We start from the raw sequence: 26,051 nt of genomic DNA on the forward strand, positions 1-26,051 counted from the left end.
AAAAAATTGAAAGAATTTACTACAATGCTCTCACATCAGAAATAAGGTCAGAAAATTACTTAATCCTACTTTGTACATAACAATTTCATATTTATAGTACAAAATATGGTAAAGAAGACACACGTACCTTGCTATCTGGAATTTAAAAAGCAGAGGGCTGAAAATTTCAGCCAGAGACCTTGCATTCAAGAGATTTTTGCTGGAGGCTTGACAAACTCTGAGGAAATGTTTGAGCAAATACTGGAGTGTGAGCCAATACTGGGGAGGTATATTTGGAGATCTGATCAGTTTCTTCAGCAACTGAGCATATTCCTCTGTGCTCTGCACTTCTGCAAGCAAACAGATAAATGATTCTTCAAACTAGCACAGGAACATTCAAGTAAAATGAATCTACATGTGACTCCTTTGGAAACACCAATTTTACAGAAAAAATCTGTCCTTCATTAGAGCCAAAATATTTCTTCCTTCTTTTAAAAGAAGTGAAATGCTCAGTGAAGAGTAGAGAACAAGTATTTAAAAGTCAAATGGAAACAGATATGCATTTTGGTAAAAACCACAATGTGTTCAGAGTGTACTGGAAGAAGTCTGTCTTGTGTTTAGCGTCACACATGATTGGGTAATTCTGAGATGCAATAGATAAGTCTCACAGGTGCTGTTCTAACTCTGAAGGTTACCAGTAACAATATCCTGTCCTGAGATATATAACAGAATACTTAGCCCACGTGCTGAAAGCCTTTAACCTGTACTTGTTTGAAATGACCACTGTAGATGACGAATCTCACATGTATGTATTTCTCACTTCATAATCTGCAACCCCAATGTAACGCAGCACTACATGACCTCTAATACATTTACTTTTTCAGCACTGATAAAAAGTTAAAAATTAGCTTTCTGCATACAGGTAAGTCCTTGATTTTTCCCCCCAGTTCTTCTATAGTATTTCTAGTCACTAAAATGTCGAGAGCTGTCTTATCCCTTATATTTTACAGTACATTTACCTAATTAAGTAACTGAATAATGCAGAATAATGTCTAGATCTGAACTGAAACAGCTTTCATCAAAAGGGGTAAAGGTGTATTTACAAATTCTGAGATGCTGCTGGGTTATGTAGAGTTTTTGCTGTTCTGTAGGTGACAGCTGCACCATCAGATATTCAGAATTCTAATAAAAGCCTTTTTGTTTGACATTGGAAATAAAGCAATAATCATACCTTGAGCTACAGAAATCATGTCACTATAAACAGCTGCTGGAATGATGGGATTTGGCAGGTCCAGAATATACCTCTTGAGAGCATCTGATAAAGTGTGAACATCAAATGTCTCTAAATCCAATGAGGAGGCATCTAAAGGGAAAGAGCAACATGCTTTTTAGACTTCAGAAAATGAAAAAAATACACAAGCTCATAATAAGCCAAAATTTCAAACTTACACCTGGTTCATGGGGAACAATTCATAAGAATGTAAGACACCAACACATAGAGTTCAACACCATGCCCAGTCCCTCGGCATCTGATGAACTAAATGCTTTCCATAACTGTGTGTGGCCTTCTGTCACATACAATTCAGGGCTGAACTCAGAGTAACAGTAGTGACTTGCTACATCTAGGCAATGCTATAGAACATCAGAATATTTTTAACAGATCTGTGTTTTATGTGTAAATATTTTGTGTAAGAAGTAAGTACTAATCAAAGGTTTAGTCAAATGCAGCTTCTCTACAGGGAGCTACTTCTACTATGACTGAAAGTTTGATTAACATCTTGGGGATCCAAGTCTGCAAATATTTATGTAAGTAAGTCAAAACAAATATACACACAGAGAACTGTGTGCTTGGTGTTTTATACAGCTGTTGGGATTTATCTTGTAAAACTTGATACCCTTCCAGGATAGTTATGACTTGGGATAACGTTTGGGAGCGTCACATGGACTACTTGTTAGTGTTGGAGCAAAGAATTATTGGCAGCAAAAATAAAAATGGGAAAATACAGAACTCCTTCGTTAGTGAAAGTAAGGCTAGGGCTCATCCTAGAACATTAAACTCTGGCACAGTAAAGTCCTAAGTGAATACAAAAAGATCCATATTTTGTAAAGAATTGGAGGCATTATTGCTGATCAACCTTCTATCTAGCAAGATCCGTGGTAGAGTAACTGTTGAATCCATTTGTCCAGTCTAAATACAGGCAACAGGGAAGCAGAGGACTCAGATAAATGGTGTGTCTACCAATACTGTGAAATAAGGCAGCCAAGAGGGGATAGTAAGAAACTTAGTGCTTCTCCACCTCCTTTGTTTTCCCCCCAAAAAAGCTTGCAGTATGAGCTCAAATCCTATCAGACACCAAAGAATATGCATGAGAGAAAAGGCAAAATTAATGTCTCAGATTATATAAAACTTGCAGTTTGGGAATGATTTCTGCAAAAGCAATTATATGTCAGAGAATCAACAAATTCTTAAAGAAATAGCTTTTATTAGTTTTGCTGTTCACTTTTTTATTTCATAAGCCACATTAAATCATGCTTCTTCAGTGTTGACCATTCCTCTGAAGTATGTCCCAAATTACTGTAATGAACACATGAGTAAGAATATACTTACTCTGCAACTCTCTGGATGCAATATCATAAACAGACCTGAATTCTTCCATCTGCTGACCTGACAAGATGCAAATCAGCTTTGTTTTTTGAGCCTATTGCATATTGTGGTGATGCTAACAGACAGTTATCCAATTAAATAATGGAGAGAATTTTAACCACTAGGATAACAGCACGCTATGCAAGTTCATAACTCTGAGACCAAAGCTGACTTTGTCCTCTGAATTAGCATTCTGTTAATTCAAAGACAGCAGGCAGAGGAAATGAGATCGATCTCTATTACCGCACCTGGATACTCACTGCACCAGCTCTGTCCTGGAAGAGCCTAATCCTATCTTAAAGAGAAGTCCAAAAGAGACACTGTTACTAAAGGGAGATGTTCTGCTTCTCTTACTCAAACCCAACTATGTTTTAAGTAAGAATACATGTAAACCACGAGTTTTAATCTCAAGAGATAGATAAACCTCTCATAAAAGTATAGCTCAGTTTAGAAGCTCAAGAAAGGATTCAGATAAATTGAGAGATACAGTCATTTTGGTGCCACAGAAAATCTGGATTTATCTGGACTAAAAACCTGGACTACATATATAACACTAAAAATGTGATTATTATCATGAGGCTGCCAGCCCACTTGCCTATCTTCTTTCCCTGCTTGTACACATACACTTCTTCACTCCTACCACAATCAGCATAGGACAGGATTTGTTTTGAAAAAACAGACAACTCAGAGTATCATCTCCTATTAACTTTGTTAATGTTTGCAATTATTAAAAATAAGGGGACTAAATTACTGTATGAGTTTGCTTTCAACAAGACATGCAACCATTTTAACTTTCTACCCTAGATTTTCATTGTATTTTTGCACTCTTTTAGGCAAATGAAAGCTAACACCACACATTGCACCCCAGCTTGCCGAGTCATGGTCAAGCTCTTCTACTCTCATACTAAAACAGTGCTGCCAAGCCAGTATATTCTGGCCTGAAGAAGAAATTAAGTATACCAAAAAGGAAGAGGAATTATATTTCAGGAAACTTGAATGGGTATGTGGTGTTAGTGATGTAGTTGCATTTTACTGTCTGAGAACTCAGCCTACAATATTAATTCAATTGTCTCTTTCACTTCAGTATCACTCTGTACCTGGTAGATAATAGGCTGCAACTGACACCCCACCTACTGGACAAAAAAAATGCACCCCAGAACTGTATGTAAACAACTGGTCATTTGTTCACAAAATAATAACCTGCAGCCTTTCAGGAACAATGTATCTTTACCTTGATTCTGAACAAAACATCTTGTTTTTCTCTGTACAGCTAGACTGTCAGTCTTTGAACAAGTGAGATGAAAAGAGTTTAAAATAAATACTCTTTAAAAATGCAGTGGAGCCATGAAAAAAGGCAACTTGTAAAAGTGAAAAATACTTTTCATAGCAAGTGTAAAAGTTAGAAAACCTTTTTACTTATATATGTCTTTTAAACAGTATATTATTGAGAACCAGCACATATGAGCGAGTGGTCTGACCACAAAACCTGTCTAGTGCTTTAAGGAAGAGAACTGTACTTACCACATTCAAAAATTTGTCTTAATTCCACTGCGCTGCTTGAGCCTTGTGCTCCATACAAAGTTGAATACTCCAGACCTTCAAAATAAAATCGATGGGACACATTCAGGACAACATTAATATTTCAGTAACTGTTCCCTGATGCCACATATTTCTGTTTTCTTCAATAAGTACTTCCAGTATAAATTAGCAACATTCTTTAACCTACCACACTACAGAATGTGATTGTTTTTTAAGTCTGTAAGACACCTCTTTGTGCACTCAAGCTGCTGTGACTGCAGAAAGAGATGACCAAGGAAGATCAGAGATGCCAGCAGTCCCACTGAGGAACAGATTCATACTGGTGTCAGAGAAAAATATCTGTATATATCAAATAATGTGTCTAATAATTCACCTGCATTATTAGAAAATACATCAATGAAGTGATTTTGCATGAAAGATACTGTTTTCAACTTTCCTACATCAGTGAAAATAGAGACAAAGAAAGGGAAGACACAAGGAAAGAGATCATATGCAGGGATGCAGAGCACTGATGACTTAACACTATCAGTGGTTTCTCCTGAAACCAGCAGTTCCTTATGCAAACTGGTGCTAAATACTGGCTCTTCACATTGATATCAGCAAGCTCCTACTCTTTCAGGAAAGGATTACACTCCTTTAAAATGCCAGAGGAGCATGTTAGAATCTAAGTCCCCAAGGACAGAAGCATGATTCTCATCAGAATACCACTTTTGCTCTAGTTCCCCAGTTCAAGGCCCCTAAATTAGCAGGACTCACTGAGCTGCCCCTTATTTCACCAGGACTATGAAAGCAACAGCAGATGAGGTGCAGAAAGATAGAAATAGGGCAAAAGAAGTATGACATCATAAAAGAAAAAGAGGAAAGCCTCACAAGGATGGAGACACATCAGCACAGGAAAGCAGGTGAAGGCAAAAAAATATAAAAGCAACACTAGCTCACTATAGAGCAGCAACAAAGAATTGGTTCCTGAAGAAAAAAAACAGCTCTTGAAAATTTTTCATATTTTATTCTTTCCTTTTTTCAGGGCAAGACATAACTTTTTTTGCCTGTGTGTCTGTGTATCCAACTCAATGTTATGCTGGCATTTACATAACCAATTAAAGGTGCTTACTGGTTAGAAAAAACAAAACAATACCAAACTGTTCTCCCTTACCTTCCGATGATAATTGTATTAATTATTAAATGCCATTTAAGGTAAGCTTTAGTTTTGTTCCTACAGTCCAAATAGCCTCTAATGAGCAGAAACCAGTGCAACAAACTTAAAGGAGATTATTTTGGATATTAAGTGAAGTGATGCATTATCACTCTAGAAAGAGGACATGACAGCTCGGGAGACAATTCTGCAGTCCTGGTTCACATAAGCAACAAAAAAACTTTGGTAGATCATTCTTCAGCCTACCTTTCTTTTCAATTGTCTCTACTATCTTGACAAGAATCGGTGGAGCAACATCAGGAGGTGTGAACTGCTCTGTAAGGTCTGGAAGTGCAAAAGCTATGAAAAAAAAGGGAAGATACATAGGTCAAGCTGCAGATAAATGCAATTACTTTTATAAAAATCATGACATGTAATGCAAACAGTTAATTTTTAATCACAGAACAAACATCCCACTTGTCAGGGCTATACGAAAAACTCCATACTTAATAAAAATTGAATAAATTATGACAATTGCATTTTTTAACAGCATTTTCTTTCAGGGACCTCAGTCTTAGTTTCAGTCTCCATTTTGTCTAGGAAAAGAAAACACAATACAAGTTTGCAGTCTGTGGATGTGCAGAAATACAATGCAAGTAAGAAAAGAAAAAATCTTTTGGTTTGAGATATTTACCTATGCTGTGCACCAAGTGAAGGAGCTAAACACATAACTGTCTGGGAGTGCCTGATCCCCTGGGTAAAACAAACTTGCAAAGGCTTGAAACAGCAGTAGAAACAAGTAGTTCACACTCATACAGAAGCTCAGTAACTTCTGAACATTTCAACTTCCAAGCATCATACTATTAACAGTATAGTTTACTTGAAGCAAGAATTTTCTTTTCTACATGGGATGGTTAGGAATGAATAGCAGTATAATTGGAAAGGGACACTTTACAGATTCAAACAAAACTGCACACAGATTTTATACAAAGTCTGTTTTCATGCAATCTAGTTCCTTCATGGAGAGAATATACTCTATAAAGGTATGTTCTGGTTCTGTGAGAAAAGATCTATCTCTAAATACACAATTTTTACCAAAACAATAATTAAAAAGTTTTAGAATGGTCCTGTTTAACGTTTGGAAACAAGAATGTTTACCTAAAGATATCAAACTACTGCCAGAAACAATTGACATAGCTTGATGGATTATGATTGATAAACAAAGATAAATCACTGAAGTAAAAATTGCCAGTTGCCAAAACAGTGGTGATCTCTGCTCAGTTAAACTCCCCATGGACAAACTGAGAGCAATTCTTGAACACACATACACAAAGGTGCCTGTATGGATGTATATAAATACACATATGCACACCCCCCACCTCTATTTTCAGAAGACTGAAACAAAATGATGATAACTAAGTAGAGGGAGAAAAAAAATCCAGAAAATCATTAACAGAGAATTTTTAAAGAAAAACTTTGAGACAGACAAAATATATATATCTACCAAAAAAGAGAGAGCATACAATTTTGGCTGGTAATTCACCCTATTTTAGATTACATGGCTTCATTAAAATGCAAACAATTTTGCTGCAGTTTAACCCCAGCCAGCAACTAAGTCCCACACAACTGCTCAGGCACTCTCCTCTAGTGGGATACAGGTGTGAGTCAGAAGTAAGAGTGAGAAGTCAGAAAATTAGCAGATTGAAGTTTAGATAGTTTAATAGGGAACAAAAAAACCCAAGCAAAATCAATTCAGTGCTATCATTCAGTGCAATTCAGTGGTATTAATTCAGTGCTTCCCATGGGTAGGCAGATATTCAGCCATCTCCAGGACAGCAGGGTTTCATCACTAGGTAATGGCAGCTTGGGAAGGCAAACACCGTCACTTTGTACATCTCCCACTTTCTTACTCTTTCCCCAGATGAGCTTTAATGCTGAGCAGAATGCTCTGTGGTATGGAACATCTCCATGTCAGTTGCGGTCAGCTGTCCTGGCAGTGCCCACTCTCAACCTCTTGGGCACCCCCTGTCTCCTTACTTGTGAGATGGGGTCTGAAGCAGAAAAGGCCTTTACACTGCATAAACCCCACTCAGGAATAATTAAAACATCCCTGTGCTATTAGTACTGTTTCCAGCATGAATCCGAAATGTAGCCCCATGACAGCTAATGTGAAGAAAATTACTCTACCCCAGTAAAAACCAGCACAAATTTAAAAAACAGTAAGAGCAAGGAAGGGACAGAAGTTTGGATGTGTGGAGAGAAGAGGAATGAAATGAAAGACAGTGGTAATAACAGAAGTGAAGCATACTGGCAAAAAGAAGGAAAATTATGGTACCATAATGATGGAAATACTTTCTATAACTGAGGATAACTGAGGATATTAGAAAAATATCTGTTAGATGTAACAGTTTAACTTAGGAGGGCCAGAAGATAATCATTCAAGAGTCTCAAAAGAGTTGCCTATGCAGATCTCTGGCCTCATGATGCTTTTCAATGACTTGAGGAAAATAAGAGCAGTTCCCACAGATCCAAAGAATTCTAATATGTGATCCACACTCTGGAAGGACAAGTAACATGCCTACATACTAGTGTCATTATAAATCCTGGACAAAATAAAGAAAAACCTAAAACTAGGCTTATAAAATGCAACAAAAGACAGCAGACAGCACTGTAACTAAGGATCCTCTACACAGCTTTTTAGAGGATAGCTTCTTTCCTTAGTGGCATCTTCGTGAGCTGAAAAAGGCCAATGAGTAGACATAATAAACACCAAAATTCTGTCAGTTTACTTAGTATAACACTCCAATTAAAAGCTAAACTCAACAAAAGCATGTTATATAGGTGAATTAATGCAGAACAAGCTACTCAGAGAGCAAATGGACTTTTCAACTCCTTTCATCTTCAAATCACTTTCAGATTCAAATCACTTGTCTCCTAATTCCAGATGGAGGCAGCATGAAGCCACGGTCAGCATTCTAAACTGAAGGAGACAAAGAAGAATAACTAGAGACAGAGGATGGAAGTCAAAACTGACAGTTGAACCTTATCAAGTGACAGTTTGGCAGTTCAGGGATGACCCATCCAGGCTGTTGAGAAGCACAGTGCTTTCTTCCATGAACCAAATTGTGCCTTGAAATGATGACAAGACATCAGCAAATACCTATCAATAAGGTGTATTTAGAAAAATAATTCCAATTTCCACCAAAGTAGACTTTCTGCATGAGGGATGGACTCCAAGGAAAGGAAAGAGGAGAACCCAGGGTCAGGGGAAGATGTAAGTTTGGGAAGAGACTGTTGCAAGGTGAAGACAAGACAATACAGAAAACATTTTGTCTCCATGGGACATTAAGATGGTGTAGACTTTATCTAAATTACCTAAGCAGAGAGGGCCTCTTCCTGATGCTCTATGTTTTTCATCTCGACTTTAAACTTGACTTTAGGTTGAAACCAGGTTTGTATCATAATCTGTTACAAATATGTTGTAGATTATTCATCAATCAATAATATTCTTACTTAAAGTGAAAGCCTTTTGGAAGCTATGCATTTCCCTTTATATTTACACAAAATCAGTAATATATCCAGAAAACCTGTGTATGCAAAGAAAATGCCACATTGCTTGAAATGAAAAGTTTCCAAAACTTCTCTGCTAGCCTAAAATATGCATTAGGAGTTCAGAGGATTTCTGGTGTCTCTTCCTCTCTTTATCCCATTCCTTTCCAAAGCTGGAAAGTTAAACAGCCAAAGATATTGCTGAACTCTAGATATGACATGAGACATGTCAAGTGAATGACAATCCATTCCACAAATATACAGTCTGTAAAATACTTGTGTATTTGACTGAACACTCAGGTATTCACCTCTCTTTTACGCTCTACAGCAAAAAGACACAAACAACCAAAAGGACACACAATGGCAAGTCCAAAACCTGCAGTTATCAGCAACACAGAAGTTACAGAAGAAAACATCTAAGTCACACAGTTACAATGCTCAGCAATGTAGTACAAAAACATTCATTTCATGAGCACGTCAAAGACAGCATGAACAAATTGAAATCTTTTAACTTCCCACGTGTTCTAGGATTTCCTACTCACTATATCACATTCAATATAATTAATGCATAACATCATGCTGACTTTTGCTTCAAATTTCCCAAGTTCTGCACAATATAGAAAATTATGTTACAGGCAAAAGGCTTCACGAGGCACATGTAGTCAGTAAAAAAACCCAAAAAACTTAACAGTACTCAAAGAAGCCACTTTATTATATTTATAAAGAAGACAACCAAATTTGGGAACAGTGCACTTCAGTTTCAAAATGCTGAGAGGAAATCTCAGAAGGTAAACTGAAGAAACTTACAACTTATTTCTGGAAAAAAAATATTTTTCTGCTCTAAGAGCCAGAATACAAGTTATGAGTAAATAAGTCCTGATTCTAGATTAGGTGTATCAGGAGAAAACCCAGCATGCATGCTAAGATTTGCAGTGGGTAAGGAAAACTTTTTAGATAGGTGAGTTTTAGTAAAACACATCTGGAAAAAAAACCTCACATGCAACCTGCATTTAGTACCTGATTTCAAAGTTGTCTTTTTCTTCGAAGAACACCGTAGGGCAGCAAAGATGTTTGAAAGATGTTTGAAGAACCAATCCGGTATCAATTTTTAATTTAAAGTAATATTTTCATCCAAATGCTGTTTTGCGGGGGTTTTTTTTGTTTGTTTGTTTGTTTTCTTAATCCCAGGGTCTCCAAAATATAATGGTTCTCAAAAGTGTCTTCTTTCTAGGACTGGCAGTGGGTCTCTATATAGTAAGGAAACTTCTGATGACACACTTGATAAAGCTCTATTTTGACCTTGCCACAGTGAGAACAAGTGAGATGAACCACAAATGAAGGGTTACCTCCAGTCTGCAAACTCTTCCTTCTCTCTGTTACAGACAGGACCGAACAGCTCTAGGCAATGGCAGTGTGTGGGAGATGAGAGCATACCTTACATTCAAAGGTTGCCAGCACAGATACAAAGTGCAAGATGAAACCAGCACACAGCTGTACCTTTTGGAAGGGTTCTCAGTAAAAAGATATAGAGTTAGTACCTGGCAATGACAAGGGGAAATTTAAAGCTGCAATTTGGCTTCAGATGCTTCTGAGACATATCTTTCATTATTGCTAGAAGAAGAATGAAATTGAAAAACATGTGTAATAAAACCCCTTAAAATGAATAGCACATACTGTGAAAGGGAGTTTAATTTCTAAATATTTATGGGAACTATATACCAATTCTACTTGAATTTAACTTTGTGTTAAGATTACTCCATGAATGTTCTTATTTTTCTAGAAATGTCATTAAAGTTTGTGCACACATTTTGCTTTTGATGACAATACAGCTCTATACAAAAGTCTACTATTTGAAAGTTCAGGTCTTAAGATGATCATAATAGTTATGGTGCATGCAGGTATACTCTTTATGCATGGACTTGAATACACTAGCATAATGACTTTCTATAGCTTTGCACATGTCCCTGTTTGAAAGTCATACAATAACTCCAGACATGAAAGGTTTTACCAGCACTTAAACTAGCTATATTAAATGTAAGCATATTAATTAATGCAGGATGAGAAATGCAAAGGTAAGGATCATGGTCAAGCAAGTTGTGATAATGCTCCAACAAGATTAGCCAACAAAATGCAAAGAAATTATGGCTGCTCAAGCATATAGAATACTTCCACCAGCAGCACCATCATTATAATGCATTACCAGCTGCGGACAATAGGGGGTTTCCTACATAGTTCAACACTGAAAAATCTGGGAAACACAGGAGCTTACTTTCTTGATTGAAATACTATTATTCCAGCAGTTATGTACTCCCCTAGGTATGGGAAATGGAATTCAAACAATGTTCCACTATCCATCTTCCTTGCAACAAAATCCGAGTTTCAATAAGGATCCATAGTGTCTGAATCCAGCATCTTATCTGTACACAATGTGGAATTCCAGTGAAGATGCATTGGAAATAAGGGCAGTTTGGCAGTTCTGCAGGGCCTTTCAGGCAGTGGTACATTCCATGTACTCCTCCAGGGTGCTGGCTGCTAGTGACTCCCATATCAGAGTCAGCAGAGGAGATTGTGCTGGGAGCACACCAAAAACCAAGCCTGCAGAAACACAAGTTCAGACTCTGAAAAAGTGGAAAGCACTAGGAGGTACATCGTCACACAGATGATGGCACAGCCTGAAGCTTCTCATGGCCCTGTGGTGGCAGCCAACACAGCCCTCTCAGCATCTGCTGTAATCAGCTAGAGAATGTCACATGAGCCTCACAATACATGAGAGTGAAAGGAGCCTTACTGACAAAAAACTCTGAACTCTTAGTGAGAGGGAATAATGTGATCTTAAAAAATCTTAAAAAGTAGTAAGTTCCTACAACATGTTTTAGTACAACAGTATGAAAGACTTAAAAAAACCTCTAAACTCTAACTGTGGAGAAATTTTCCATAGAGATCTGTGCCTTGGGTTCAGTGTCAGACCAACACAAAAGGTAAGTCTGGTATTACAATTAAATACCAAACAGCAAGTCACTCTGAGATTTGAAGAGCTTAACCTTGCCTTGACATTTGCATTTTCAGATAACCTAACAGTATTTACCAAAAGAACAATGTTCAGAACTGCCTGGCTGCCATTAGCAAAAGGTTTTCACTGGTGAAAGATGAAAGACAAAAAAGGCGAGATTGAAGAGAAAGTCAATGTTACTGTGTGTCTCAAACAAATCAAAGTCTGCAACAGTTAGTAAATTCAGCTGCAAATGTTGGTAAAGAATACTTTTTCTTAGCTCCTACTGAGACGATTTAGTTAGGCTAGTTAAATGCTATTAGAGGCTGAAAGCACCATTTAAAATGTTAGGAGGAAGAGCTGTTCAGGGCTCAACCACTTTCTCCAGTACTGGTTTCATTAGAAAGATTTTAAAACATAACACCATTCATGGAAAAAAATGTAAGAGATTCAAGCTTCTGTGAATTTGACACATCGTTATAAACGGCTTGATAAGTTTGCCAACTATTTGTTGTCTCTTGCTTTTGTGGGATGCCATCAGTCAGGCAGGTTGCAGACTCAGAATATCACAGAAGCCTTAGCAGTAGAGAAGACTAGATTCAGGAGAACTGAAGACAGGTGAAGAGTATTGCACCACTAGATAAATAAATGATCATGCCCACCAAAACTATGAGCCTTTGGGCTCAGAAGAAGTCCATTTATATTTATATATTAAAATATCTGTCACTCAGGATTTATTGTGATATATATGACCCTGGAGCTATGAAAAGACATAAGGAAATTATGCCTGCTGGTGACTTCAAATTACTGGGGTACAACTGGAAAGCTGGATGAAAATACTACCATTTTATAATCCTTGAATATTATGTACCCAGGACAGTCTGCTTCTTCCACTAGGCCACAGGTGTTGGGTATGAACTGGGGGAGTAAGTGGTAACTTGATTAATGTGTTCCCTGTTAACAGTACACTGAATATTTTCTGAAGGAAATACAGATCTGTAGTGAGAAAATAGTTTATTACATCTGCTGTCATTCCTCTTTTTCCTCTGTCTTCAATGGTGGAACACTTGAATAAAGCAGAACTGAATAAAGCCTTTCAAGGGCATCTCAGTAGCAACATTTAACCCTCACGGCAAAACAGTATTCTGGCAATACACTTTCAAACTTCAAATACCTTTGCGAAGCATTCATAGCTCTGCTGTGATCCTACATCAGTAACACCGCGTGACAATAATCCAAGGGGCTTATTCCAAAAGGATGACAACAACAGTTCTCACAAGCATGATCTTTTGACTCCTCAGTACCAGTTTACTGCCCAAAACAAAGCCAACATCTCCAGATTCCTCTGTGTAAGGAAGGTACTAACAACATAGTCTATACACTTGAAAAAGGGATCTCAAACTAATTTTTATAGAAAAATGTACAAAACTTGTCGCAATATTGTAGCACTTAACAGAATAAGTAATTTTTTCAGAAGGACAAACACATCTATATTAAGATTGGGCCATTTACAGTCCAACCCACTAAATCTAAGAGGGTGAGAATAAAACCTGAATATTACTTCATTTCATCCTAGTAACATATAGTATGTCAAAAAGACATAGTTACCTGCATAAATCAATGCTGTAACTGAATATTTTGCCTAGATACTTCACAGGATGATCAGTGCACATGCAAGCAATGCTTGACAAGTATCATGTGCATGGTGACTATGCAGGGAATTTTGGGGGGCCAGGAGAACTAATTCCTCTCTTCATCCAAGTTTATGAAGTTGTGCCAGCTGCACTCTCAGGGGTAAAAAGAAAAAGGGGTAACTATATGAAAAGGTGAAACAAGCCCTGGTAAATGCAGATTAGTACAATAAAGTAATCCATAAAGAATACAAGACAGGACTAGGCAGAAAAAAGCTCTGATTTGATATTGAAAGTCTTATTAAATAAGATACCAATTCTCTGAAAAAAAATACAGGACCTTTTTACCCTTCCCTGTCACAAAAATGAATACTTATCCTAGAGCTGCTGCATTAATCAACTAAGAATTTCTCTAAGACAAAGCAAAATGAAAGTAGGGAGAGAAAGAACAAAGAGATTGTGTCTGGCTTGAGGAAAGTTTAGTTGCAGAGATAAGCAGAAAAACAAAACCACAAAGCAACATAGTATAGAGAATTATATTCCTTTATAACAGTTTAATACTTTCAATTGTGGCTGATAATCATGTTTCACACTTTATTAATTTAATATTTCATAAAGCCCTGTTTCTATCATCAGTTGAAAGGGAAGTGATAATGTCTGTACTGAGAAGGAATTCTGTACATAATATTCTATCAGATTAAATCTCAATAACTTTATGAATTATGAGCTGCCAGACACTCATCTGCTACAGAACATACTTCTTAGAAATAGAAGCTATAATTAAGACAACAGATGTTCTTTGTTGGCCTCATCTGAAGCATGGATAATTTTTAAAAGCAGCCTGCAGTTAAGACAGTATTCTGCTTCCCTCTATGGGTGAGCTTTTGCAATACTCGTTTTCCAAACAGAATTGAATTTAATTGCTGCAACTATTTATACCTATTATTAGCATGATTAAAAAATATGAGCAGTACTATTTTGAGGAAAAAAAAATAACTAAGTAAAATGTTCTGATATGAAGTACACTGTGTTATAATGCTGTACATAATGTATATATAATTTTGGAAAGGAAACTCTCCCCCAAAAAGCAAGGCAGAGATGGGAAAACCACCTGCTTATTCAACTCTTCTTTCAAGGACCTGTGAGATAAAAAGAAAGATAAAGTAAGAAATAAGCAAGTAGAAGGGGCACTTGAAAAACTGAGAAGAATAGTGTGTGGGTCAGGATAGACATAGCTGAAGCTGAAGCACAAGCAGGCTAGCACTGGGACTTTGACACCACTGGCTTCCAGGAGAGGCACATCTCACCTCCCTCACGTGGTCTGGAGCATTGGCACAGCTTGAGGCTTCCCATGCTTTTCTCAGGCGTGGCAGACTGGCAAGTAAATTTTTCTTATCCTTCACTCTCAGGGATCACCCCAAGTCCTGTGTGACATGCAGAAGCACAGCAATAATAGTGCTCTCACATTCCCTACTATCACTTTAAATGGAAGGACAGGTTAATGTCTCTAAATAGAACAAGCCAGCATGGATTCCAATGACAGAGAAAAAAATATTTTAATAAGCCAACACCTGTTTTTCATGTCTTGTTGACATCTGCAGGTTCCCTGCCAGCAGTTTTCAGTCAGGGAGATATTAGCAGATGAGAGGTAAGCTGTGATGTAGGTACCAAGTTACTGCATCACCACATGCAAGAGATGATGGCAGAGATGACAGAAATGAAGGAATGGGACAGGATCAACCAAGTAGCTGAACACATAAAGTGAAGAACTGCCTTTCTCATTAAGTGAGTCTTGTTATATTCCCTCGTCTTCCCTCAGGATTGCTGTTTCAGGACTAGAAAAGAGCTGAAATCTGCAAGAATTTGAGTAACTTGGCCTCCTCAGGCCTAAATGACAATTTCAGCTTCTGGCAGTGGTTTGGCATGAAACCATATGGGCTATCAAAAAGGGAAATATATAAATATTCAAGTGCAGTGTGGATAGTGCTGGTGTGAGGACAAACAGCACACTCCTCTGGCAGCTGCATCTTGTGACTTATTTATCAAGCTCCTGGTGCTTCAGTGTTACTATTGCCATTAAACATCCAGATTTCTGTACTGGTACATAGAAGTCCTTATTAGATAAAATGTTGATAGTTCTCTAAACAAAACCTCCCTTACTGGTATTATGATTAACTAAGCATTCCCTTAAAATTGTTGCCAGCTGCCTTCCCACAAACTACCTCATAATTCCCAAGGATATTTATGCTATGATTTAGGTTAATTTCTGCGCTTTAGACTTTTTTTTTTTTAATAAAGCAAGAGAGAAAAATCACTAAAAATATAATTTATTATAAAGTGACTACATGTAAGCTAATATATTTACATGGTACTTTTGCTACTGTCACTCTATAAGGAATGAGCAGCAAAGCTCCCTCTGATGCCTGCTATACTACACAGACACATTAAGAAAGCTATATTGTGAGAGCATCAAAACCACTACCAAGGTCAAGCACTCAAAAGTTAAGACCACAAAGAACTAAGGTTGCATGTGCAATTTCAGTTCCTGCTTTTGTCTCTTTTCATATAATGACATAGAATTTTCCCCATGAAATTACACTGCCCATTTCAGTGCACAAGGGTTGCTCTATCAGACAGATCTCTCAAGGGGTAAAACTCAGCTGAAGAACTGAGCAATTCAGTACCTGGAATATTATCTAGACTATAAAGGACACGTGGTCATGCAGTAGCTTATAGTCTCCTGTTTATTTTCCTCTTCGAACCTGAATTTTCTATCATCTCATCTCAGAATGGCTTCCCACGTAGAAGTATTTTGGTCCACAATTTGTTCTTGAGTTCTTCTTAGCAAGTGGGAGAGGAAATACCTGTTTAATTTTTCCTGGAAACATCTGACACATAGGAGAGAGGCAGTTGTATATCTTTTAAGGGAAGGAATGCTGAGGTCAATCTCAAGAGGCACTTGAAAATTTTGGTTCTGGCCAACCAGTGGAAAGTCACTGTGAGATGATTTTAATGACCTGTATCAGATAAAACTTCATAGAGAGAGCAAGTTCATGTGCTGGATCCATTTTCATTTAAAAAGTAATAGCAGGCATTTTCTTCTGAGTCTGGTGCTATCCTACAAGGATTATTAACATCAATTCCCTTTTCACATATAAATGGTGATGGTTAGAAACAGTGCTCCAGTAGTATCTGCTCTTTGTAACCAAGACAGGACTGTGGATGAACTTTCACTGTGAGATACCATGGGTGCTGGAACACTGTTGAGAATGTCCCATCTCTGAAGGATCCTTGTTCCTTATTGCTGTTTCCTCTTTTCCAGTAACATAAAGTTTCTTATTCAAGGCCATCACTGGTTTGTGATAGTATCTCTGCTTGAGAAGCACATTTAAAGCATTGTCTTTTTATTCACTAATCATAATACATAAAGATTCAGGGCAGTATGTTGTTTTGCTCTGAAAGAATGCTTTGTTTTGTTACCTTTTTGCTGTAGAGAAACTGATGGGAGAAGAAGGCTAACAAATCCCTGTCAAACTATCCATGGGCAAGAAATCTAGAAGGAAAGAATAAGCTCTTCACAACTGCAAGAAAAAGATAATGTGTATTTTTTTTATTATGCTTGAGAAGTCAAGTTGTTTAGATCTGGAAGATTCACATAAAAGAACTGGCAGAAGTTCCTGACAGATAAAAGTCAACGGTTCCTTCATCTCTTTGAAATTATGGGAAACATTTATAAGTACATAGAAAGTTAAAAATAATGAGAATATAGCAGTCAACCAGAAACAATGGCAACAGCTCTCCAGCACCATGAATTTTGTTCAAAAAACTATTGTGTTCCAAATCAAATCACACGTTTCATCCTTTCGTCCTCTTAAAAAAAAAAAAAGCAAAACCTTAGCAACAGAATACAGCAATGCTGAAAAGTAATCTTATAAGAAAGTAAAACTGGGTTAATCTTTACAGCCATTAAACCATGGGGTGTTCTGACACACAGAAGCAACATTATTAGGAAAATCCTGGACTGAATCTACAAAGAGGTAATTCTACCATCCTCTTTACCTTTAGATGAAGAAGAAAACTCTAAGTCTATACATAATAAGATTTTTTGACCCATATTATACTCCTTTTGAGATTTGTCTTCATGGCAATATCAGTGTTATTTTCATAATCCAATATATTTCATACTACCAAGATCCTAAACAAAAAAGGATCTTAATGTACTCATGTACTTAATGTATGAACCTGAAGATCTTTTATAAATCATTGTTTGTTCACTATCCACTGCTGACACAGCTTTAATTTGGACCTTAGCATTTAAGGTGATTAATTAATTAATTAATGAACCTGTACAAAGCTGTTGGGGCCCCAAACAGTTAACTAAAAGACCTTAATTTGTGTACTGACCAGTGCACTGTGTTACAAAATTCATAAAGTGTAAAACCCGTTTATAGGAAGCATATAAGAAAATTGAAAATTATAACAAAGATGGTGCTCATGAAAAACTGGCTGTTTTTACATCACCATCTGCAAGCCAAAGACTAACTGAAGTCAGGGTAAGAAGGTATGAAGCAGGATTTCAGCCTGCAGTGAGAGTATTCATATGCAGAGACCAAAAGCAAGACACAAAGCCTCTCTAAGAAAATCCAAACACTCCAAATCCAAGAAATCCTTCTGCAACCTTACAGTGTTAGAGTATCTTGTGGTCCTAAACAAAGAAAAATGTCTCTCTAGAAAACCAGCAGTGTATTGTAAAGGAGGGAGACTGAGCAGAATAGAATGAAATAATGGAAATAAATATTTTTAAGTGATCTTGGAAGGTGTAACTTACAGAAGGACAAAACTAGAAAAAGCATAAATCTGGTTAAGAACTGACATGTTCCCTATGATCTTCAGTTCATGTGAATCAAATAAAAGTAGCTCTTTCATGGAATAAATGAGGGAGGCAGAAGCACTTTTTAGGTCCTCTACAAAGACCCAATAGATGAGCAAGAAGCATTCTGATCCATTACATCCTTTCCTTACTTCTCCTACTCAGCAGCTGCCCTTCACTGACCTACTCCAGCACAGCAGAATGTGCTGTAGACATTCTCCAACTTCCTTGTAGAAAATCCACGGGTAACAGGATCGATGCTGTCTCTGAACTTAGAGGACTACTAAGTGTATACATGAGAATGACAAGAAAAACTAATGTCTTGAATATTTAAGTGCTGCTAGTGTACATATCTCCTAGAAGTCACACACATAAAACACCCAAATCAGTTTTTCCACCATCCTTCTCCCATCAAGAAAGTTAGCTGGTATTCTAACCCATCCATACCCGAATATACAGTGGCACTATCTATCTAATACATTTATCTCAATTTACACATAGGTACAGAACTTAAAGTAACAGTCACTCAGTTGAGTTGAATGTTGCTTATAGGATGCAATAAAGGAGTAAAACTACATTGCTGACTTGCACAAGATGTGATCAAACGTGTAAAGGCCTTCTAGCTATGACTCACTATGAAATGTGTGGGGGATTGAGAGGCTGAAAGGCTGCTGGCTGACTGGAGTAAGCCTTCTGGCCACACTGCCCAGCAAGGACTGAGAGTTGACTATTCTGTCAAAATGCCAGGTGTATCCTGGTTGTTTTCCTGGTATCCTACTGGGTGTAGGGTGGTGGGGAGAGAGGAAAGCCAGGAAGTCTTACATTTATGGTCTTTTTGTTATTGTGCTCCAGAGGAATCCCTTGGTCATCTTGCCAGAAGAAAGAACCAGTTACCTTTGGCCTTAGCAGAAGGGATCACCTTTTTCTCATTTCATTTGCCTTTTTGAATTTATTGATTTATCTATTTGTCTATTTATTTGTCAGCCATGCCAGAAGGAAAAAGGGTATTTTGTTTGACTCACAGATAGAAAATCATTCCAAAAGAACTAATTCCCTGCTGAGAACAGGAGAAAGGGGGACACATTAATTTTAAACTGACCTGATTTTTCTAAAATGCAAATCACTCCTTGTTTTTAAGCACAGTTCACATGCATGAAGCTGGAAAAAGTCGTCTCCTAAATAGCTCAGATGTGGCAACTTCAGAGAACTTTACTGAGGATTTTACAAGATAAATCTCCTCAAAAACGGCAGATGCAGCAGACAGCTGGTCTAACTCACCTAAGCTCTGCTATGCTACTACCAGGTACCTATTTACTGCAGGACCTGCAACCTCTCAAAGGTTTTTCATGGTAAATGTGCCACTAGTAGCCTCTAAAATAATTTAGACATATCAGTATGAGCAATCATTTAAACTATGGCCTTATTTAAAGGGAAATTCCCTTTTATTTTTGTTTTTCAGTGGTTTGGGTTTTTTCAAATAACATATTTCTTGATCTCTCAGGGGAGCCAGCCCTTCTGCTTCTCTTTTTCTTGTTTCAGTATATCAGTCTGCTTTTCACCTGTCAGCTCCCCACATTTTAAGCCTCAAACCAAGAAGTCTGAGGAGAAAGAACAATGTTGGTTGGTTATTCTATAATGACATTCAGCTAGGAGTGAACAACAAAAAGGACCAAGTGAAAATGTTAATATGTGTTGCCTGAGGTTGAGAAGGAAGACATAAAGAAAGTGCAAGGCCACAGGTGTAGACTTCTCTCGATACACATTTATATATAGATACATTCATTTGTCTGCTGATTCAAAAATGTTGAAGGATCGTTTTGTGCTAAACTTGTATGCCTAAAGACTGGTTCAGGGGTTTATTTTTTTTCCCAGAATAGCTACAAATTATGTATCACAAAATTAAATGGGAAAATTTAACCTATACTGAGAGGCAACAGTGCAGTTTTGAGTCATGCTAATAAAGACAAGAACAAAGTTTCAGAGCTGATTACAGCGGCCACTTATGTCACAGTTCAAGAGTGCTCTGAAAACATCCAAAACAAGCTGCACTTTTTAAAATAATTTGAGTCAGAAAATAAGCATGGATTAAAGATTTCTGACAAGCTGCAAATAGGTAACCAAATAATGCTTTGCATGATAAAAAACACATTATTTTCCAGAACATTAACTTGATACTGAAATAAGAGAATTTCATGCTTTTACTTCTGAATGGCTATCAACTTGAGCTCAACAGAACAAATTGGAACCATATTCAAGTCTATTTTTTCCTGCTGGCTTTATAGCTTCCCCATGCTTTCTGCACATTACGCATTCTCTCTCTTTTGCTCTCAGCATTTGGACTCTCTCCTTCAGGCATTCTGTAATCCTGCCAGCCAAAGAGCTTTGCTTTAAGTAAGTAGATCTGCCAACTTAAACACCAGTCTCCTAAGGCAATCAAATAATGAAACACACATGTATGTACTTGCATATAATCTGTCAAATACCTCTCTAGCCCACTACAAATGATTTTTGCAATCTGGGGTTTTCATAGGAAAATGCATTCATACTTAGTTTTCAAAGATCAAATGCCATGGTTCTCTGGAGTTCTGTGGCTTGTTTGTACACTCAAACCCAATGACCCTCCAAATTCCATATTTACATCTAAAGATAAGAAAAATTAGAAACTAAAAACACAAAGGTTTGTGCAGAGAACTTCCTATGGAGTAAGTATCTCCTTCAATTTCTCCAATTTGGCAGAGAGGTCTCCTGCAAGACAGCACAGATTCCTCCATGGCAGAACATTCTTTCCACGTTTCTAGTGTGTCTGGAAAGTTAATGAATAACCATTCCAGGTGTCAAGAGTATTTTTCATATCTCCCCCATTACTCATCTATCATCCACACTAGATGTCTTGACTTCCACTTTCTAAACTAGTCTTTCCTGAAAGTGGAACCTAATGTATGATGCTAGCAACAGAGTAACCCAGGAAAAACTTTGTCATACTAGGATGAAATTGCACTGCCACACTTCTTACATAAGTAAAACTGCAGATTACTATGTGGCAAGATAAAGATGGGAACAAAAGCATCTTTTAAGGAAGCAAGTTATTGATTACTGTTAGAAAATAAAAATCAAGTTTCAAGAATGGTAATTTGCTGTGTAATGTCACTATTTGCAAAAATTGTGAATCATGACTGTGATACAACAAAAAACCCCTCAAAACTAATAGAGATGCACCATAAAAACCTAAAATAAGAGGTGCTTAAAACATGTGTCACTGAAATGTTCTACTACGAAACATGCTTTACAGGTACAATGAAGTAGTGAGAATATGAAACACTGGTTTTGCAAAATCATGAAACGAGTAAGCTAACATTAAATTATGTTACCATATTTGTTGAATCTGTGCACTGACATTCTACTCATTCTTTTGATTTTGATGTTTATATTTGGATTCCATCTGGTGCAGAAAGATGTATGCCAGGAAGATTTATTCTGCAAGGAATTGCTTTGAACATCCAGTATGTAGTAACTGAAGCCAGCCATGAAGTGAGAAAATGGTACTCAGTCCTTGGGACAAATACAGATTTACAGAGTCAAACCTAATGCATTTGTGGTTCCTGGTTTTAGTTATCTCAAGGAAATGTAACAGCTAAGGTTCTTACATATTAAGAGTTTTTAAGAGTTACTCCTCAGGTTCACCATTTTAAAGTGAAATCTACTTGGCCCTCCTATGACAAAGAGATTAACCTTAAACTATCTTAAAACAGATTTTTTTTTTAATTGTCTGTTTGGTTTACCTCATTCCTTACAGGAAATATGATAGCATCTTTGCTCATAACAGTGTTCTAAAGACGATTTAGTATTTGTCATTATGAAGTTGTATGAAACACTAAATAGTCATGTCATTGGAAAGAGCAGAAGTATCAATGAAAAAACCTGTTTCCAGAGAGAAGGCTGAAGGCTGGGAAGAACAGGTGTCTTAAGACCACAAACTGATCAACCTGAATGAAGCAGTTTTAATTGTATCAGATGGTTGTACTTGTATGTATGAACACAAGTTTTAGATGCACTTTTGAAACCTTAATATTCTCCTACTGTAGTGTGCAGTTCATTGTCTAATGTACATACATCAAGGTGATAAAACTCTGTATTTATTCTAAATATAATAATTTGTTACAGTAACTGAATATACAAATAAAATGTCATCATATCACTTCCTCAATTATATGAAACCCCTATTACCATCACATTAGTTACCCAAACAGGTGTAAGGAAAATATCAGCCCTGTCAAAGTATCTATCAGCCTAGAGCAAACTTTTAGCGTGTATCAGTGAAGAGTTCTGAATATATTGAAAGAAAACAACTTAGCGAAGGTAATTTCTATACTGTCATTATCCAATACAATTTATATGTAGTTTCCCACATGAAAACATTTTACTACTACTAAATTCACAATTCTTACCATGAAATGGACATTAAAGGGATAAAAGGTTAAGTAATCTGCACTAAGTATGTACTAGAGGAAGCAGTTTGGACTAGTTAACTAGCAGTTAATTAGCAACAAGCTTTAAATTAATCTAGAAGTTATGACCTCAAAACAAGAATAACAGTGTAAAATTACATGCCCTGCATTAGCCCAGGGCCTCAGAAGAGATGCTTACAACAGTTTCACTTACTTGTATTCAAAATTTATGAAAGGACAGTCTGACTGTTGTTTACATCAGTGTTTATGGTGTAGTATTTCATGCGCATTCATATTCTATGATTCTGGTATACAGAAATCTCTTCCAAAAAGAGCTAAGATTTGTGCTCCAAACCCTAAAGACACTGGGAATTTTGCCTAACAGAACTAACAGTAAGTACTATGGGATTTTTCCCAATGCTGCTAAAACTTGACTGGGTCTGATCCTGTTCCTTCTGAAGTCAAGATGAGTTTTTCTACCAATTTAAGGGAAAGTTGAATAGTAACCTATGGCTTCTTGTATGAGCAAATCCTTGAAGTAAAGAAAAAAAACCCTCAACCATGTATAATATTTTCAAGAACATCAGTACTTCAAAATAAGTTTGCATCCAAAATGATTTTCAAGAAATTATTTTAATGCTCTATTTAGAAGAGAGCAGCTCACATTGACAAGCATGGGCATGTTCCATCCTAACTACCAGACAATTTACCACTGCATTTGATTGACTGGCTGTTTAGTTCAAACAGACATTGAGAAGGGAAAAAAAAAAAAACACACAAAACCCTCCCAACAAAACAACCATTCTCATCTAATTGGCACATTCTTACTGTGTCATAATAAAACCCTACATATTTGTCTTAGAGGAAACATCTGGGGAAAAAGTATAACAGTTTGTAACTGTCTTCCCCTTTTTTTTGCTAAACTGTTCATGTAGCTCAAAGTCCTGCATCCTAAATCACTCTGGAAGGCACCAGCAGCCCACTAGCTTTTACAGTGAAGGTTCTAATAATTATAGACAAGATTTTCAACTTGCTAAGAAGCAGGATTCTATGCTAGTTGCTCTGTAGTAAACATTGTTCAATCAGTGGTTTAATATTATTTCAAAAAACTGTCCTGACAATAATGGGACTGTGAAAATCACGCATTTCATGTAAGGGGCTGCAGTTTCCACAGGCTACCAGAAAGTTTTTTGAGTTGTAAGCACTAAGTTTGATCCAAGAGGAAGTCACAAAAACATGAAAGTTGCAGGAAATACACGTTACTCTTTCAACCAACACTAACGAATTAAAAATACAGCAAAGAGAATTCAAATGTTTATTACTCTGTGCCCTTAAAAAGCCCTCACTCAATAAACAGAGGTCCTAATTTCTGTTATTTCAGAAGAAATTATTGCTACCTGCTCTTTAGAATGTGTTCATTAAAATTCTATCAATTGGCCAGGCCAGATTATGAGGATGACTAGAAAATTTTTATGCCTAAAACTGGCTTGCACTGGAAGAAAAAGCCTCCCTAAATCTTTTTCTTATTAAGAAAATGGCTTATCTAGGCTACTCACTAGCTACACTATTCTGGCTTCAGAACAATTGAGTAGATTTGGACTGGCCAGAATATATTCTAAATTGTACTTAAACACCTGTACAGATTTTGCACCAAAGTACCTAAAATAAGCCTTCACAGAAGACCCATGTACCAGCAGAGACTGACAGGCCAAGGAACAGATCACACTTCACTGCACCCCATGGTGTACTGGCACATCACAGCTCTTTGAAGACCACATCAGGGCTGATATCTCTCATGCATGTGCCAATCAAGGAGCAAGGCAGGAAATTATGGAGGGTTTTGCCATGGTCTCTGTTGCTCCTCACCTGTGCCGAGCAGCTGTGTCTTTGCAAGGAGACAATTCAAGAGTAAGGTCAAAAACACAACAGACATTTTCCTGTCTCCATCCAAGCGCAACACATGAAAAATTGCAATGAAATTTGCATGAAAAAATAGCATGAGAGGACTAGAATGTGTGCTCAATGTTGAACATCATCTGCAAATACGAAAAAGACTGAAATTTTTTCCCCTTAACTGCTTATTTCTGGAATGTTCCTGGATAGAGAGATAATAAAACCAGATACAGCTGTGCAGCCTTATTTACCAAGATGTATAATTAGCAGTTTCTTTCATTAGTTCCCTAATTTAAGTGTCTTCATCTACCTCCAGCAAAAAAGAGCTGAGGAAGAAGACTTGGAAATAAAAAAGTAACCTCACATACTAAGAGGCTTCTATTTGAGACTGACTGCTAGAGAAGCCATAACATGCTTTGAAACATTGATTTGCAGTGTATAATTAAAAAGTTTCTTTGCCAAGAATAGTCCTCCATGCCTATCTGCTATCTACCAATATTATCCAAGCAGGTTAAAGAGATCTTGGAAAAACAGGTGATAGCACATAAGATTTCTCTCCTAACCCCAACAAATGAATTTCACTGTTATATCTGTAAACAAGACATACAAACCTGGTGCAGCCATGCCTCCTGCTAGGTTGTCGTGGTAACTTTATCCCAGCAAAAAACAGCTCAGAGGTGCATTCCCTCTCAGACTATGGATTTCAGGTTGCGTTACTCTTCCTTCCTTCCCAGGTGGTGAGCAGGAGGCAATGGAATGGGAGTGTTCAAACATGTTGCATCCAGGAAATGCAACCCCAGAGGAGAAAGAGCCAGGTAGAGACCACGTAAATGATACCAATCTAATGTGCTTGAGTGGAATAGTTTGGCTTTTTGCTGCTACGTTTACAACTTTAAGTATGCAAGTGTTTTACAAGGAAGCATCAAAACGTTCAAGGAAAGCAAAGTTATCTTTGTTTTTCTAAAACACAGACACTAAAACGAAAGGCAAAAAAAAAAAAGGCAAAAACACCACAGCAAAAATTCTACCTCATATATTTTACTGAAAAGATACAATAGCTGCTCAAAATGTTCTGAAACTTGAATGGATTCAAAGTAACCGCCACTCCTGCAAGGGGTCTCCCTTCTGCAGGAGCATCTTCCCATCCCAGATGCCACCAAGTGATTTGCCAGCACAGGTGGAAACTGTCATGTTTAGACCTACCAAAGGCAGGTCTCACTTTTTGCCCTCAACATCTACAATCTCCAGATCTCAAATAGTGACCTCTGGGAAATGTTCTAACATAGCAAATGAAGAGCATATACAAACAGACCTAGTGTATTGTACGAGAAAATTGTCTGGCAGCTAACTGAACTGTTAAAGACTTTTTTTCATCATTCA

General features: G+C 37.2%; 1 protein-coding gene across 1 annotated transcript in view; it reads right to left on the reverse strand.

Moving 5' to 3' along the window:
• Positions 1-26,051, reverse strand: part of PIK3R1 (phosphoinositide-3-kinase regulatory subunit 1) — a 55,130-nt gene that overhangs the window by 16,951 nt on the left and 12,128 nt on the right. The window contains exons 3-6 of the mRNA XM_062514016.1: positions 5,562-5,654; positions 4,145-4,219; positions 1,211-1,342; positions 128-329 (exon numbers count right to left, since the gene is read on the reverse strand). Of these exons, the coding sequence (XP_062370000.1) occupies positions 128-329; positions 1,211-1,342; positions 4,145-4,219; positions 5,562-5,654 (502 nt within the window). The remainder of the gene's footprint in view (positions 1-127; positions 330-1,210; positions 1,343-4,144; positions 4,220-5,561; positions 5,655-26,051) is intronic.

The sequence above is a fragment of the Cinclus cinclus genome, chromosome Z, assembly GCF_963662255.1.
Source record: "Cinclus cinclus chromosome Z, bCinCin1.1, whole genome shotgun sequence".
In the NCBI taxonomy this organism is placed as follows: Eukaryota; Metazoa; Chordata; class Aves; order Passeriformes; family Cinclidae; genus Cinclus; species Cinclus cinclus.